At 58.0% G+C, this 16,651-nt stretch overlaps 1 protein-coding gene across 1 annotated transcript in view; it reads left to right on the top strand.

Annotated features, from left to right (window-relative positions):
• LOC125112069 (guanylate cyclase D-like) overlaps positions 1-1,210 on the top strand; it is a 72,805-nt gene extending 71,595 nt beyond the window's left edge. The window contains exon 23 of the mRNA XM_047754329.1: positions 657-1,210. Within this exon, the coding sequence (XP_047610285.1) occupies positions 657-1,210 (554 nt within the window). The remainder of the gene's footprint in view (positions 1-656) is intronic.
• The last annotated feature ends 15,441 nt before the right edge of the window (positions 1,211-16,651 follow it).

Raw genomic sequence — 16,651 nt, 5'->3', positions numbered from 1 at the left:
GGACACACAGATGCTCCCTTTTATTTATCTACTTAGTCTCCTTAGGGCCGTACCTGTGGCATATGGAGGTTCCCAGGCTAGGGGTCCAATCGGAGCTGTAGCCGCCAGTCTACGCCACAGCCCCAGCCCCATGGGATCCGAGCCACGTCTGTGACCTATACCGCAGCTCACGGCAATGCCGGATCCTTAACCCACTGAGTGAGGCCAGGGATCGAACCCGTGTCCTCATGGAGGCTAGTCAGATGTGTTTCCACTGAGCTACGATGGGAACTCCCCCCAGATGCTCCCTTTGAATAAGGACACGCCAGCCTTGCAGGCGCAGAATCTGCTTGTGTTCCCAGAAAAGCCTCCACACAGCTCCAGATCCTTTGTAGATGGCTTGCTGGGTGACAGCCCGGCTCAGGACTGGCGCTGTGGTCCTGGGCAGGTCCCCGGCCTCCGAGCCTTCCCACGTGCCACAGCAGCCCCAGCTCACAGCCCCGCTGCAGCCCCCAGCCCTGTTCCGTCCCGGTTCTCTGCTCTGGCCGCCTCTCTGGTCTCAAAGAGCAAGTGGTCCCCTGAGCTCAGAGCCCTCGGTCGCCCACCCCGCTTCTGTCTTCTTCTTAGAAGAAGGCCCGTCTGCTGACTCCACTTGCTCCCTCCCACACCCTGCCCAGCCCCCGCCCGCCCAGAAGGCTCTGTGGGATCACCGGTGGCCTCTGCCCATGTCATCAGCTCCGTGGGCAGTTTTAGTGCCCAGCCTGACTGCGAGCTAGCGTTTTCCACCTCCCTCTGCCTAGAAATGTACTCTCCGAGGCCTCCTGGGCGGCCCGGCTCTGCTCTCCTGGCTCCAGCTCCTCCGCCCTGGGCTCCCCGCTGGCTCCTCTACGCTCCCCAGCCCCCGGCCATCCCTTCCTACCCCCATGCCAATGACACCCCTCATGGGCCTCGGCCCTCAACCCCCCACCGAGCTCCAGGCTGGGGAGTTCACGCTGCCCCTCAACAGTTGCTTCTGGAGCGCTCACGGCCTGGCCTCCACCCGAGTTCTCTTCTCATGGGTGGCCTCGCCGTCCTCAGCCAGAAAGCTGGCTGCTGTCCTGGGGTCCTCAGCAAGTCTGGCAGCTCTGCCTCCATCGCGGCCCCGGCCGCCGGCTCCTCCAGCCCCACCCCTGCTCTCCTGGCCACCGCAGGGCCGCCTGGCCTGTCCCCTCATCCACCAAGTGATCTTTAAGTAAAACACAAACACGGAGTTCCTACTGTGGCCCAGCAGGTTACGAACCTGACTGGTATCCATGAGGATGAGGGTTTGATCCCTGGCCTCGCTCAGTGGGTTAAGGATCCGGCGTTGCCATGAGCTGGGGTGTGGGTCGCAGACGAGGCTTGGATCCGGTGTGGCTGCAGCTCTGGTGTAGGCCAGCAGCTACAGCTCCAATTTGACCCCTAGCGTGGGAACCTCCATATGCCACAGGTGCAGCCCTAAAAATACAAAAAAAAAAAAAAAAACCAAAAAACCAAAAAAACCAAAAAACCCAAAACAAACAAAAAGCAAGCAAGCAACCAACCAAACCAAAAAAACCCCACAAAAACAGTTCATAAGGACAGTCTCTGTTTAACACCCTCTGGGCTTCCTACCCACTCTTTCATGCCACCTCTGAGGTCCCACTCCATCCAGCCTGGGCCTGCCCCTTGGGCTCAGCTTTCCAGCACCTTCCACGGTGAGTCACCTGCTCAGGGCCTCCCTGCTGCTCCTCAGGACACACCGAGCTCCCCACCTCAGGGCCTTCACTCCCGCTGTCCCCTGTGCCTGGAGAGCAGGCCTCAGCTCTGTTGCTGCCTCCTTCATGAGGTGGCTCTTGTCACACACTCCAGTCAGTGCCCTGCTGCCACCCCCCATCCCATCTCCCAACACGGGGTCCCTGTCGCGCTTGTTTTCTTGCTGCTGTGTTTGTGGAACCAGCCCCACGAGAGCCCGGCTGGCCCACGCGCCGGAAGGTCTGCCAGGGCCAGGCACCCGGGAGGTGAGCTCCACAGGCTCCCCTGGGCCCCGGGCAGCCCTGCTCCCGGCCTCTCTCCACCCGCCCCTGCCCGGGAGTGGCAACCAGCGTGTCTGGCAGCCGTTTGTCATCCTGAGCTCTCTCAGCTGATGACTTTTCTGCTCCAAGACAGAAACTGTGGAACGTGCCAGAAACTGGAACGTGCCAGAAACTTTGGAACGTGCCAGCAATGTTTCCATCTTCTTGGCTGAGGGAGGGAGGAGAGCGGAGATTAGCCCTGGCGAGCTCACCCCAGAGAGCCTCGCAGGCCTCCAGGCAGCAGGGAGAATCCCACGCACACCCCGGCCCACAGGCTCTGATCCAGCGGGTGGGCGCCCAGGGGCCAAGCACACAAGTGCACGCATGCGCGCACACACACACACACACGCACATCCAGCCTCTCGGGCATCACATATAAACATAAGCAGAAACACCACCAAACGACCCCCCGTTTACTTGGAGAGGAGACCGCAGACAGACAGACCCGCAGGCAGACACGCAGAATCTCTGCAGGAAGGGCCGGCTGGATGGGGACTTGTCACGATATTAGGAAGCAGGTACCAAACGTTTCTTGAATTGTGCACTATAGCTTGATTGTTTATTTGTTTGTTTCTTTTTAGGGCTGCACCTGTGGCATATGGAAGTTTCCACGCCAGGGGTCAAATCGGAGCTGCAGCTGCCGGCCTACACCATAGCCACAGCCACAGCAACGCCAGATCTGAGCTGCATCTGTGACCTATGCTGCAGCTTGCAGCAACGCTGGATCCTTCTGAGTGAGGCCAGGGATTGAACCCACATCCTCAAGGATACTGGTCGAGTTCTTAACCTGCTGAGCCACAGTGGGAACCCCTATAGCTTGATTATTTTTAAAGTCAAGGGTTTTTTTTTTGGGGGGGGGGTTGTCTTTTTGCCTTTCCTAGGGCTGCTCCCGCAGCATATGGAGGTTCCCAGGCTAGGGGTCGAATCGGAGCTGTAGCCGCCGGCCTAGGCCAGAGCCAGAGCAACGCAGGATCCAAGCCGCGACTGTGACCTACACCACAGCTCACGGCAACGCCGGGTCATCAACCCACTGAGCAAGGCCAGGGATCGAACCCACAACCTCATGGTTCCTAGTCAGATTCGTTAACCACTGTGCCATGTCGGGAACTCCTAAAGTCAAGTTTTTTAAAGATGCTTTTATCCTCAGAGTTCTGTATTTGCTATATCTGGAGAAGCTATTTAGTTTTATATTTGGGGATGTCGGGGAAGCTAGAGGAGATCCGGAGAAGGGGACAAAACCCTCCTCTCGGGTGTTGGCATAGCCACCCAGGCGGCAGCAGTGCCCACAGAAGTGTCCCAGAGACCCTCCGCACAGGGGCCTCTTCTCTCAGCTTTGCCTCTGACAGCCAGGCTTAGAAGTGTCCCCTGCCTTAACAGATGCAAACTGTTGCCTTTGGAGTGGATAAGCCATGAGATCCTGCTGCGTATCTAGTCACTTGGGATGGAGCAGGATGGAGGATAATGTGAGAAAAAGAATGTATACGTATGTGTGACTGGGTCACTTTGCAGTAGAAAATTGACAGAACACTGTCAACCCATGATAATGGAAAACATAAAAATCATCATTAAAAAAAAAAAAAAAGAAGAAGAAGTGTCCCCTGCCAGGTTTCTGTGAGCCCCTGGCTGTCACTCACGGCCTTGTTTCCTTTGTGCAAAGGCAGTAACCCTGCTCTACGCTCCTCTGGGTACATGTGGGAAGCAGAAGAGAAAACGAAAGTGTGGCAGTCTGGGGGGCCAGTGTCCCCGTCCTGATTTGCCTCGCACCCCAGGGTCACAGAGCTCCTCACGCCAGTGCTTCGGGCGGGGGAGGGGGGGCAGAGCTGGGACTGGCTCCCCATCCCCTAGGAGGCCTCTGGACCCAAAGCCACACGGGCACAGGAGTGAGCGGCCCTGCACCTCCTGGGGCCTCGGTCCCCTGATGTGTGACCCGTGGCAGGACTGCTGCAGGGCTCGGGAGAAGCGAAAAGTCATGAGCAGCCGTGGGCTCTAAAAGCCCACCACTGTTGTTCTGGGGCTGGGGGCGTCATCCTTCTTGTCTGTCCTTTTCTCCTAGAGACCCCTGGCAGGACCTCATAAACCAACAAATCAAGGTGGCCTTTGCCGAAGCCCACGGGAGCACCGCCAGCTTGGGGAGAGCCTCCGCCAGGCCCCCGGGAGAAGGACAGAGAGGGGCAGGGGCCGGTGGCATCCCCAGAGACGCGCGTGGCTCGACGCCCCCAGGCCCTCTCCCTGCTCCACTCCCCACAAAGAACTCTCCTGCTGAGCTCCCCGGGGACTCATTAACACGAGCCCTAGAGAGATAGGAATTGATGTCTTCCCGTGTGAATTCTACAGGTCAACTTGCCTCTTGTTACAAAAACAATAAAAACAGAAATTAGCCCCTTCCGTTCACGCAGTGGCAAATGGTTTCAGCTTGAGAGGTCGTTACAGAGCTCAGCAGTCCTTCCATCAAGAAGGCTGCTGGCTCCGTGGAGCAGCGAGGTGCCTGGGAGCAGAGAGAGGAGCTCATTGGTCCTGGGTGGCACAGCGGCTGCAGGACGACGCGGGATGGGGACCAGGAACTGGAGCCAGGTGGACGAGAGCTCCGGGCCTCGCCGGCCACAGGCTCACGTCCCACCCCTTCTGGGAGCCTCTGTTTTGTCATCTCTGAAATGGGCGTGGGGAGGGCCCACGCCAGGCTTGTTCCCGACACAGGGCTCAGCCCACCGCAGACATTCAGAGCAGGTCGCCTCCGGCCCTGCCCCTGCCTCCTCCCCGAGCTGGCCTAACCCCTGGGGCATCTGCGAGCACTGTGTTGGGAGTCCAGGCCTTGGGATCCCAGAATCTCACGGGAGGGGTGGGGAGGGAGTGATAATTCTTGGGTTCTTAGGAAAATGAGACTTCTGTCTTATAGGAAACAAACAAACAAACAAACAAAAAAACCCAAAACACACCCAACCAACTCATTAAACTGGCTTCCAACATCAAAGAGGACTTTCCAAACCTTGGAGGCTGATTTCGGAGCAGACAGACCAGGCGCACGTGGAATTCATTTCCTCGACGGAGGGGAGAGGGCGGGGGCTGGGGGGCAGGTTAAGCCCTAAACAAACTCGTCCTTCTTCCGAAGACCCCTTGGGAGGGGGAGCTGGCACTAAAACTGAGCTGGGGGTCGTGGGGAAAATGCCGAGGGCTCTGTGTGTGTGTGTGTGTGTGTGTGAGAAGGATGTGTGTGGAGCTGGAAGCTGCCGTGTGATGGAAAGCACTAGATTTGCTTTGGAAGATGCCCCTGCTGTCTGGACCTGCACAACCCTTTTTTTTTGTCTTTGTAGGGCCACACCCACGACATATGGAGGTTCCCAGGTTAGGGGTCCCATCGGAGCTTCAGCTACTGGCCTACACCACAGCCACAGCTCACAGCACGCCGGTTCCTTAACCCACTGAGTGAGGCCAGGGATCGAAGCCGCAACCTCATGGATCCTAGTCAGGTTCGTTAACGGCTGAGCCCCGACGGGAACTCCCTGGGCCTAATCTTTTACCCAGTTTCCTTACGTGCGGAATGCGACCAGTCACCCTCACCTCCCGTGTTGTTTTCAGAATTAACGGAGAGCACTGGAAATGCCCCGAGGGGCCCTGAGCGAGCCTGCTGGAAGCCTGAGAAGGGAGGGTGTGCACAGGCCGGCCTGCGGGCGTGTTCAGGGCTCTGCGGGTGACGGGTGACAGTGTCTGTGTGGTCCAACCCAGGGGCTGGGCCCGAAGTGCGGCCCTGGATCCTTCCCTGAAGTCTGCGCCGCCCCCGGAGGCCTGGGGTTTTCTCTCTGGGCCTCAGTCTCTTCATCTGTGAAAGGAACTCTTGGTCTAGTGACCAGTGCCCACGAGCTTCCCTTTGGCATGAGGTTCTGTGTGTATCCATGGGCACAAGAGTGGGGGAGCAGACAAGGAGACCAGGATTCGAGGCAGGATCCCGCTTTCTGCCCAGGAGCTGGCCCGGGGCCTCTGCCCGTCCTCAGCTCCTCGCTGCACGTCGGGGACCAGACACCCCCGTCGGCTTTACGGGGATGCTGTCAGGTCAGAGGAGGCATAGCTGTGAGAGCACGCTGTCCCCAAGGAGTGTGCTGCAGCCAGGATGTAGGGTGCCCATCTGTGACCAGGCCTGGGTGGCCTCTTGTACAGTGTGTGGGTGATCGTGCTAAAAGGGTCCCCAGTGGGCAGGTGACCGTGTTCCCTTGCACGTGGTTGTGTCTGCACCTGCTTGTCTCTGGCTGTGTGTGTGTTGTGCATCTGTGTATACGTGCATCAGTGTGTGTGTGTGTGTGTGTGTGTGTGTGTGTGTGTGTGTGTATGTGTGGGCATTGGCGGGTCTGTATGCACACAGCTGTGTGCAGTCTGTGTCCAGGTGTGTCTGTCTGGGCACCAAACTCTGAGAGCAGCCGCAGATCTTCTGACATTTTTGTCTATGCCCTCGAGGCGTCCGCCTGTGTGGTGTGTGTTGCAGGGCAGGCCTTGTGCCGTGTGGGTGTGTCAGAGCAGGCCTGGATCGGGCCGTGGGCCTCCTTGCTCTTGGGCCCTGCAGAGTGGCAGCGTGGGGACAGTGGCCCCTGGCTCTCTGCGCATCCTCTGAGCTGCCATGATGAGAAGGGCTGAGGCAGTTCTGTTATCAGAGGCCTCAGTTCAGAACCCCCCTACCCAGGGCAGAACCCGGGGGCTCTGGATGGGGGCAGGGGGTGGAAATGGTCCCCAAAGCCACACCCTGGGGTCCTCACCTCTCCCCAACCTTCGCCCACGGGTGGGGGACAAGGTCAGGGGGACGGACAGCCAGTGCCGGCCTGGCTCCCGTGTTGCACCCCCCGCCCCCAGGGCTGAGCCGGTTTTGTCTGCGCTCAGAGGCTTTGGGGCTCATTTGCTCTACATTTCGGCAGCCTGCCGTGGGCCTGGCCCTGTGCCTGGAGCTTCCATGCACATTAGCTCAACCACAGCCATGCCCTGGGACGGGGGGTATCTGCCCACTTTCTGGAAGAGAAGCCAGTGGCTCGGAGGGGCGAGGTGACCTGTCCACGTGGCCCCCGTCTCCTGATCTGAGGGGGTTCTGCTGTGCTACAGAAGCTCAGAGAAGAAATGGCCACGGTTCCTGGAAGGTGCCCAGGAGGAGGGGCCTCAGGGGCACAGGGCTCCCTTTTTTATGAAGAAAGTGAGGACAGAAGCTTCCTGGCGAGGCAGAGCAGGCTCCGGGAGCTGGCCTTCCCTCACAAGGAGCGGGCCTAGCATTTGCATGGGGCTTCTGTGCACAGGACCGGGTGTATCCCCACCGATGGGGCCTCAAGTCATGATTTTCAGGATGAATCAGTGCCAGCTGGTCCCCATGAAGTCCCCTCCCCTCCCCCACCAGGCTGGGGCCGCCCTCCGGTCCCTTGAGGCGGGGGGGCGGGGAGGGGGTGGCTTCCCAGAAATGGGGCACTCCTGGCATCTCTAGGGGCTGGGGTTCTCCCGATGGGAGGTGGGGCCGTGGAGCGCCAGATCCTCGAGGGGCCGGGCGATCTGGAGTTGTTTGGTTCGTGGTTCTTCAGGCAGCCACCGCTGGGGATGGTCTTGGAAACCCCGAAACACTAGCCTGGCACTCAAGGCTCTGCTCACACTGTCTTCGGCTCCTCTGCTTCCTGTGTGTCCACCACTCTGGCCGCATCAGACTTCTGACTCTCCCCCAAACCCTTCATGATGCCAGCTTGTTCTTGTTTCCCTGGAAGACCTTAGCCTTTTGCCAACATGTTGGTGAACTCCTACTCATCCTGCCATGCCCACCTAAAAAGGCACCTCCTCCTGACACCCTTTCCTAAATGCCCTCTGTATGTAATTGGTAGTTGCCTTGCCTGCCCTTCACAAGTCGGTAGGAAACTTACCGAGTTCATTCCTCTCATCCGATGCCCAGGAAGAGCCATGCCCTGGAGGTTGAATGGATGGAGGAGGAGACAAAGGACCTAGTCAGCCTGAAGGTTTTCAATGAACAGTTTCCCTGCCTGCAAGGCCAGCTCCTGAGGTCCCTTGCCTGGATTCTGCTCTGCTGTATCTGCAGCTGGGCTTGTGTAGACTAACTGCTTAGCTGGGATCCTGCACACTAGGTAGGTGTGGGCAGTGAGTGTTGGGCCGTGGCTCCCGTGGCTGCCCGGTCTCTCGTCCCCAACACCCATCCTGCTGCTCTGGGTGCTCTCACCTCTAACCCCTGAGGCAGCTCTTCCTCAGCTCTGCTGCTTCCCACTCCTTCTGGCCAACTCCTCCATGTCTCTGTTCCTCTGCCACTTCCTCCAGGAAGCCCTCCTGGAAACCCTCCTTCCACCCCTGCCTACAGCAGCAGGGTACTCTTCTGGCCTCTCGGCCCCCTGCCATCCTGTCCTGCCCTGTCCCTGCAGACTGGTGGCTTCCTGAGGGCAGGGTTATATCCACGCCCTGTTTCTCCGTCCTCCGTGGGAGAAGAAATGTCACAGGGCAGGGGAGGTGGGGGAGGACACTGTGGTGGCTGGCGAATCTCGCTTTAAGGAAACGCACCTGCGTGAAAATTCAGATTTGCTCAAAGCCTTTAGAGCTGCATCTACACACTTACAAGGGGCGGTAAAGCGACGCAGAACACAGAGCAGGAGGGAAGTTCCTCACGGGGACCCAGCATGTGTGAGCACTGTCCCAGGGGGCTGTCCTGGCACCGCCACTGCTGCTGAGTTCACCTGGGGCTGTGGGACAGCAGAGCCCAGGTGCTCTCCTGAGGGCCGGCCACGCCACCTGCTGTCCTGCCTCTGCCTCTGGACTTGCTCGTAGAAGCCGCTCTTGCCTGGGGCTCCAGTCTCCCCATCAGGACCGGCGAGGTGGGACTGAATCTCCGAGGTTTTTCTTTCCAAAAGGTTTCCGTCCTCAAGACTCTTCAGAAGTCCACTAGGGGGCGGGCAAGCTGTTCCCAAAAGAACCAGAGCCCCTCCGGCAGCCCCAAGATCCCAGGCCCCCTCCCCTGCCAGGGAGGGTGGAGGGCGCTGCCCAGAGAGGCAGGCGGAGCCCCACCCCACGGAGGAGCCTCGCTTGGAGAATCTCTCTGATGACTGATGGGCAGTGAGAGGACCACAGACCTTGGCGCCCCGTCCTCTTCTGAAAGGCCTGGCACGAGTTGGCATGTGTCAGAGGTGTGTCCAACCTCCAGGCGTTTGCACTTCCTGTGAAATAACAGGTAGGTGATGCTAATCGTATCCGGGGCTTTCCAGGATGCTGGCTCACGCATCCTGCCGCACCCTCTCCTGGAGGCAGGTGCCACAGGTCCCCACACACGGGCGACAGCGAGGCTCTTGCTGGCCGTTCTCATCCGCTGCTGACGTAGACCTTCCATCTGGGCTCCAGTCCAGCACCCGGCTTCCGGTCAGGCATCTCCCCGGGGACGTGTCACCGTGACTGTGCCCTGCCGTTGCCTGGCCAGAGTCAGGGGTGACCACCCTCTCTCCTCTGCTCTTCCCGTGACCTTTCCCCTGACCCCCATAATCAGTCCCCGGGTCTGTCCCACTCACCATGATGGTCCGTATCTTGGTCCAGGCTCCATTCTCTGGGTCCTCAGATGGCCCCGGCCTCCGTGCTGCTCCCCGGGCCCCATGCCCTCTGGCCTGTGCTGGTCCCAGCCTACCTGCCACGCAGCCCTAGAGGGGCTGCTTTCCTACTTAGCAACCGCCCCCCGTCCCCGCTGCTGAGGGTCACGGCCTTTGCCATGGAGCTTCTGCCCACGGACCCCCCACCATCTCCCCTGATGCCCAGCCTCCCCCACCCTGTGCGCAGCCCCATCCTGTCCTCTCAAAGTACTCAGACGCCCAGTTTCAACCTAGAGGATTTTCATTATAAAAGTGTTCCTATCAGTAGTTATAATAACCCCCCAAGACCTGGGACCAGCAGCCTGGAAACTGCGTGACTTGGCTCCGTCCCTGCTGTGTCCAGGCGCAAAACCCTCACAGCCTGAAGAACCTCACAATATCCCTTTGGCCCGTTCCCAGGGCTGTCATTCTGTGCATGGCCTGGGGGTAGCTAGGCCGTGGGCACAGCCTTTGCTCTCCCCGCGTGTCCACATTGAGCCCACACTCAGCTCTGACACAACCCTAAAGCCAGGTCCAACGTCCCAGTGCAGTCATCAGAAATGAGGAGTTTGCTAGAAATTTCCTGGGAGCTGGAGCAGAGATGACATCATCACGCATCACGCAGCCAAGACTCATGGCTCCACACCTCGTTCTCCCTCCCAGGGCGCTCCCCAGAGGCCACCCCCATCCTCCTCCTCCTCCTCCCCCCGCCCTTGCCCTCCAACCCCCCCCACCCCCCCTCTGTCCCCAGTCAGCCAGGATCCAGCCTCAGCTCCCTGCTTCATTGGTAGTTAGTTACCAAAGAGCACCTCCAGGGTTGATCAAAGGCCCAGGAGCCTTTTAAAAATTATTATTATTTAAATTTTTTTTTTTTTTTTGCTTTTTAGGGCCACACCCATGGCACATGGTGGCTTCCAGGCTAGGGGTCTAATCGGAGCTACAGCTGCCGGCCTACACCACAGCCACAGCCATGCAAGATCCAAGCCACGTCTGCAACCTACACCCCAGCTCAGGGCAATGCCAGATCCTTAACGCACTAAACGAGGCCAGGGATTGAACCTGCAATCTCACGGTTCCTAGTCGGACATGTTTCTGCTGCGCCACGACAGGAATTCCCCAGGAGTCTTTTAAAGGGCTGATAAGGGCCTTCCAGTCTCCAGGCAGGAGGTCTTCAAGGCCCCCCATAGGCAGCCTATGGGAGGGTCCTTTTTGTTGTTTTTTCATTTTCGGGGCCCGCAGGGGCGGCCTATGGAAGTTCCCAGGCTCGGTGGTGAATCAGAGCTGCAGCTGCCAGTCTACACCAGAGCCACAGCAATGCCAGATCCCGGCTGCCTCTGCGATCTACACCGCAGCTTCTTGCAATGCCGGATCCTTAACCCCCTGAGCGAGGCCAGGGATCAAACCTGCATCCTTATAGACTCTTAACCCCTGAGCCATAATGGGAACTCTGGGAGAGTCTTTATTTCACTGAAAAGAAGGAACTGATGAGGATGCAGTATCTGTACCTTAATTCTCACTACAATCATGCAAGGCAGACATTATTCTCCCAATATAGTTTAATGGGTATGCTATTTTATGAGCATTTTGATTTCACTATCAGGAGTTCCTGCTGTGACGAAACAGGACTGGCGGTGTCTCTGCAGCTCCAGGATGCAGGTTCGATCCCTAGCCCATCACAGGGGGTTAAAGGGTCCAGTGTTGCTGCAGCTGTGGTGTGACTTGCTATTGCAGCTCAGATCGGATCCTTGGCCTGGGAACTCCATATGCCACAGGGTGGCCCAAAAAGAACAAAAAAATCACTGTCAAACCGTGCTAGTCATGCCTTATGTTCAGATTCTTGAAATAAAGGCACATAGACAGCTTTAAGGGTGCAACGTTAAACACAGTAATATACTAACAAAATCTAAGAGGTGGTATAACTATGCTTTTTCACACAAGTATGGGGACAAGCCCTGAATTGGAGGAAAGGCTCAGGCCAAATGGAGAGGTCCTTGGTTACTGATGGAATCTCCCCTTGATTTTGGACTCGAGACAAACCAAGGAATCTTTCAGTCTCCAAAACTCACAGATGTCAGGACAAACAGTAACAGGACAGGCTGGCAAGAGCCAATTCAGATTGGGGAGGCCAGTCTGGAGCAAGCAGGGTGAGCTGGAGGCTAGAAATGTTGCAGCAAGCCCAGGATCTGTAGATTAGGGCAGCGGTCTAGGGGCAGAATGGTCAATGAATTCTTCTGAAATTACTTGTTTCTGGAGTTCCCGTCGAGGTGCAGCGGAAATGAATCCGACTAGGAACCATGAGGTTGTGAGTTTGATCCCTGGCCTCGCTCAGTGGGTTAAGGATCCAGCGTTGCCATGGCGGTGGTGTAGGCTGGCAGCTGCAGCTCCAATTAGACCCCTAGCCCGGGAACCTCCATATGCAATGGGGCGGCCCTAAAAAAGACAAAAAAATTAAAAAATGAAATTACTGTTTCCAAACAAGGTCCTAGGTTGCTTTTCCCAATATTCTCCCCATATTTTGGATGAAGCCCCTGAGATTCAGTCCAAGGTCACCCAGCCGGTGGCAGAATTGGACCTCAACTCCAAAGGCCCCACCATGTATGCCATCCAGGCTGCCTTGTCAGCCACAGTCACCTCCTACACAGAAAAAAGTGACACAGACACGGGGACAGCTTCAGTCACCAGCCGCAGGGTGAGACCAGCCAAAGGAAACGGGCAGGTTCTGGGGTGAGGTCTGGAGGGGCAATCAGGTGAGCCTGGGGCCCCGGGAGCGGGGGCGAAGCCAAGGCCAACAGCCAGGTGTCCGGAGGGCAGAGCTGAATGGGCCGGACGTCAGAGGAGGCAGTAGACAGAGGCCAAGGTCAGAACCTGCAGTGTGAGTGGGGTGGTGGGAGGATGAAATCGCAGGGAAGCCAATTAACTCTGACCATCCGGGAGCCTTTTCAAGGGCTGATAAGGGCCTTCAGGCACCAGGCAGGGTGCCCTCCCCTGTGGACCGCCCATGGAGGGTGGGTTTCTCACTTCTGTGGCCACGGTCTCCCCTCTCTTGGCCCCGGGACTTCTGTAGCACAGGCATGAAGGGCCCTTTCCATCAGACGACTTGGCCTCGTTTAGTGTGGGGGCCCCACGGTTGCTTCCAGCAGCCCTCACTTCTGGCAACTCTAAAGGGAGACAGAGACGGCGACGAAGAGGAGGGAGAGGGCGGGAGAGGGCGAGGGAAGCGAGGGAGGCCAGGAGAGGGAGTTTGACAGATAACTGCACACAGTTGGGAGACAGCCGGAAGGGAGAGACCAGACGACGGAGGATGTATGTGGGCGCGTGATAGGGACTCTGGCCCCCGTGCATGGTGAAAGAGACAGGAAAATGGGAAACGTGACATGCGCTCGCACCCCCAGGGCCATCAAAGAGTTTTAAGCTGGGGAGTGACCTGGTCAGATCTGTGTTTTCGAGAGATTCCATCTGGCCGCCACGTGGAGGATGGCTGGCCGGCTGGCTGAACGGGAAAGGGAGACCCCAGGGCAGGAAGCTCTCCTGGGGGGAGGGCGAGGAGGGAAGCGAGAAGGCCAAGGTGGAGGGGCACTCATATGAAGATCAGGAGGGAGGTCCCTTTGTGGCTCAGCGGTTAACGAACCCAACCAGGATCCATGAGGATGCGGGGTCGATCCCTGGCCTTGCTCAGCGGGTTAAGGATCCGGTGTTGCCGTGAGCTGTGGTGCAGGTTGCAGACATGGCTTCGATCTTGCCTGGCTGTGGCTGTGGCTGTGGTGTAGGCTGGCGGCTGTAGCTCTGATTGGACCCCTAGCCTGGGAACCTCCACATGGTGCAGGTGCAGCTATAAAAAAAAAAAAAAAAAAAAAAAAGGAGGAAGAGCCAGGCAAGGGGCCAGAAGAGGATCCCGGAGGAGGTGATGGAGGACGACGACAGCCTGGACGGGCCTGGCCGGGAGGAGACCAAGGAGGGTGGGCAGTAGCTGGAGGGGACCCGGGAGGCCTGGAAGAAAGCTGTCAAATAGAACGTGTCCCCGTGAGGTGACAGGAGGACCTGGGGGAGGCGGACGGCCCAGAAGGCTTCCTGAGAGTCGGCCTCCACCAGCAGAAAGCTCAGCCTCCCCACTGGGAGGCCAGCGGGCCCTGGGGCCGCAGAGGCGAGGCTGGCTTTTAGGGTCTGATTCGGGCCTCACCCCAGGCCTCCGGGCCCCCTTCCCCCGTGCACAGCGGGGAAGGGAAGCAGGCAGAAGTCCCCGGGCCCAGAAGAGGCAGGAGAGCGGGGGTCCAGGAGGCGGAACACCCACTCCCAAGCTTCCAGACCCAGAGAGAGGGGCTGGCTTTGGGGACAGAGCTGGGCGTCCACTCCTCAGAAGACAGGATCTAGCCCTCTGCGCTCTGGAGCCCCAGCCCACTGGAGCCCCAGCCCACCTCCAAGCTGCGGTCCTGAGCCCACATCCCCCCATGGGGATGATCCGCGGGACCCGGGAGGCCACGCAGCCGGACTGTGTCCTTCCCCCTCCCGTCCACGCGCCGGGGACTCAGCCCTCGAAGGAAGCCACTCGGCTGGGGTGTGGTCCGCCTCGGAGCAGAGCAGTATCAGCAGCAATGGGAGGTGCTGCCAGGGTGGGCCCGTGTGTGCCCGGGGGTCTTCGAACAGGCTCGTGCACACGCACGCACACACACACACACACGCACACACACACGCACAGCGTGCTTATCTGTGCACCGTGTCCGGCGTGCGTGCCCTGGGGAGGGAGCCTGGGTATTTTAAGTCTTCACTGTGTATCAGGGATGTGAAGTGTGTTTGCGGGCGATGTGTATGGCGTGTTTGTGACTGGCATTTGCACGGGAGACGTACACACCCTGCACACGCAGTGTATGTTCAGTGTGCTTGTGAAGCGTAGATATGAGAGTTGAGCTTGGCGGGGGGGTGTCTGCGTGTGTGGCGGCTGTGTGACTTTTGACGGTGTCTCTGTGAAATGTTTGAAATGCTTGTGGACGGCGTGTCTGCCCGTGTGACATTCTTGTGGGGCGTGGATGTGTGCTTCCTGTTTTTGTGATTGTGGCTCCGTGTGTCCTGTGTGGTCTCCGAGGGTATATGTGAGGAGTGTGTGTGTGTGTTGGGGGGAGAGTGTGTTTGGAGGGTGCCCTGTGTCTGCGGGGGAGCAAGGAGAGACCGAGGGGGACAGAACAAGAAAGAGAAGCAGCCCAGGTCTCAGAGCGCGATTCACCTGAATTCCCGTCCTCCCTGTGCTGCCCGCTGCTGTGTGACGTTGGGCTGGTGGCTTCACCTCTCTGAATCCATTCACGGGGGGAGGCGTGCAAGCCCAACACAGCAGAGGGGGCCGATGTGCAGCTCCCTCCTCACCTTCTCCTGGCTGTGTGACCTGAGCTAGTGTCTGTCCCCCTCAAGCCTCCCCTCAAGGCCAGCACTTGGTGACTTCTGGGGAAGGCCTCATGGTCATGAGGAGGAAGGCGATGTGGCGGCGAGAAGGGACCACAGCGCGCTGTGCTGAAGAGGACAGGCCCAGGGAGAGCCGGGTGTGGCCAGGCCTTCGCCCGCCCTCTGGGGGCCCCACCTGTCCCTCTGCAGGATGGGATTCTGCCTCCTCTCACTGTCATGGGTACATTGTAGGCAGGTCCCCTCCCCACATCCCCTGAGCACAGACAAGGGAAGCTTCCAGAAGCACTGCACTCCCGCCCTGAACTAAACCAGCATGAAGAAGACAGAGCTGCTGCCCCCAGTGATAACAGTGCCAGACCAGGAATCACAAGCAGCGCCAAGGATGGGTGAGCGCCCGGATTGGACGCCACAGGCGGGCAGGGGCTTGACGCCAAGGGGCTCACTCTCCAAACAGCCCTAGTCATCCGTCCATCTTTGCTCCACTTTAGAGACAGAATAGGTTCAGAGAGGTGAGGCCACCAGCCCAACGTCACACAGCAGTGGGCAGCACAGGGAGGACGGGAGCTCAGGTGAGTCGCTCTCTGAAACCTGGGCTGCTTCTCTTCCTTCGTTCTGTCCTCGGGTCTCTCTTCACCCCACCCCAGAGAGGGAGAAATACCACTCTCTGCACAGTGGGTGTCATGATGATTGTTTTATTTTAATTTTTTTATTCCGTTTTTATTTTTTCTATTATGTGATTGACAATGTTCTGTCCCTTTCTGCGGTATAACGATAAATTTAAAGAGTTCTAGATTATACGCTCTTTTGGCTAATTAATTTATCTTCCATTCTGTGACAATACAGTAGAGAATTAAGTGGGCTGGAGCCTGTGCAGACTTGAATGAATTACCTAACCTCTTTGGGTTTCCTCACGTGTCATCTGTAAAACAGAGATAATAATAATAATAATAGTATCTACCTTACTGAGTGCTGTAGGATTAAATGGGTTTCAAACATGGAAGCTGCATCAGAAAGCCACCTGGGCCAGCCCATCCCCTTTTCAACTTAAAAGTACAGAGGCTTTGGAGTTCCCGCTGTGGTGAGGCGGAAACAAATCCGACCAGGAACCATGAGGTTGCAGGTTCGATCCCCGGCCTCACTCAGTGGGTTGAGGATCCGGCGTTGCTGTGAGCTGTGGTTGCTGTGAGCTGTGGTGAGGGCGCAGACACGGCTCAGATCCCGAGTTGCTGTGGCTGTGGTGTAGGCTGGCAGCTGTAGCTCCAATTTGACCCCTAGCCTGGGAAGCTCTATATGCAGCTCTAATTAAAAAAAGCATTAAAAAAAAAAAAAAAGTACAGAGGCCTCACGCTGGTCTCAGAATTTCACTCATGGTAAGAAAGAGTCATAATTCTGTTAAGCATAACCTTAAATTTCACCCTTCATTTCCGCCACTCGGTGGAGAGGGGCTGTCGTTAGCTCCACGTCACAGCGGGATGAGGCTGTGCCTCTGTAAGGACCGCAAAGCCCGGATGCCTCCCACTCTCACAGGCATGGGGTTTTTGTAGGGCCCCTGCATCCTGGCAGCATCAGCGCCCTTGGGGGTCGGCTCGAGATGCAGATTCCGGGCCCACCTCGGACTTACTGCACCAGACTCTGGGGGTAGGGCCCCGC

The sequence above is a fragment of the Phacochoerus africanus genome, chromosome 11, assembly GCF_016906955.1.
Source record: "Phacochoerus africanus isolate WHEZ1 chromosome 11, ROS_Pafr_v1, whole genome shotgun sequence".
NCBI lineage: Eukaryota > Metazoa > Chordata > Mammalia > Artiodactyla > Suidae > Phacochoerus > Phacochoerus africanus.
Note: the sequence above shows the minus strand (reverse complement) of the source record. Positions and strands in the feature narration are given on the sequence as shown.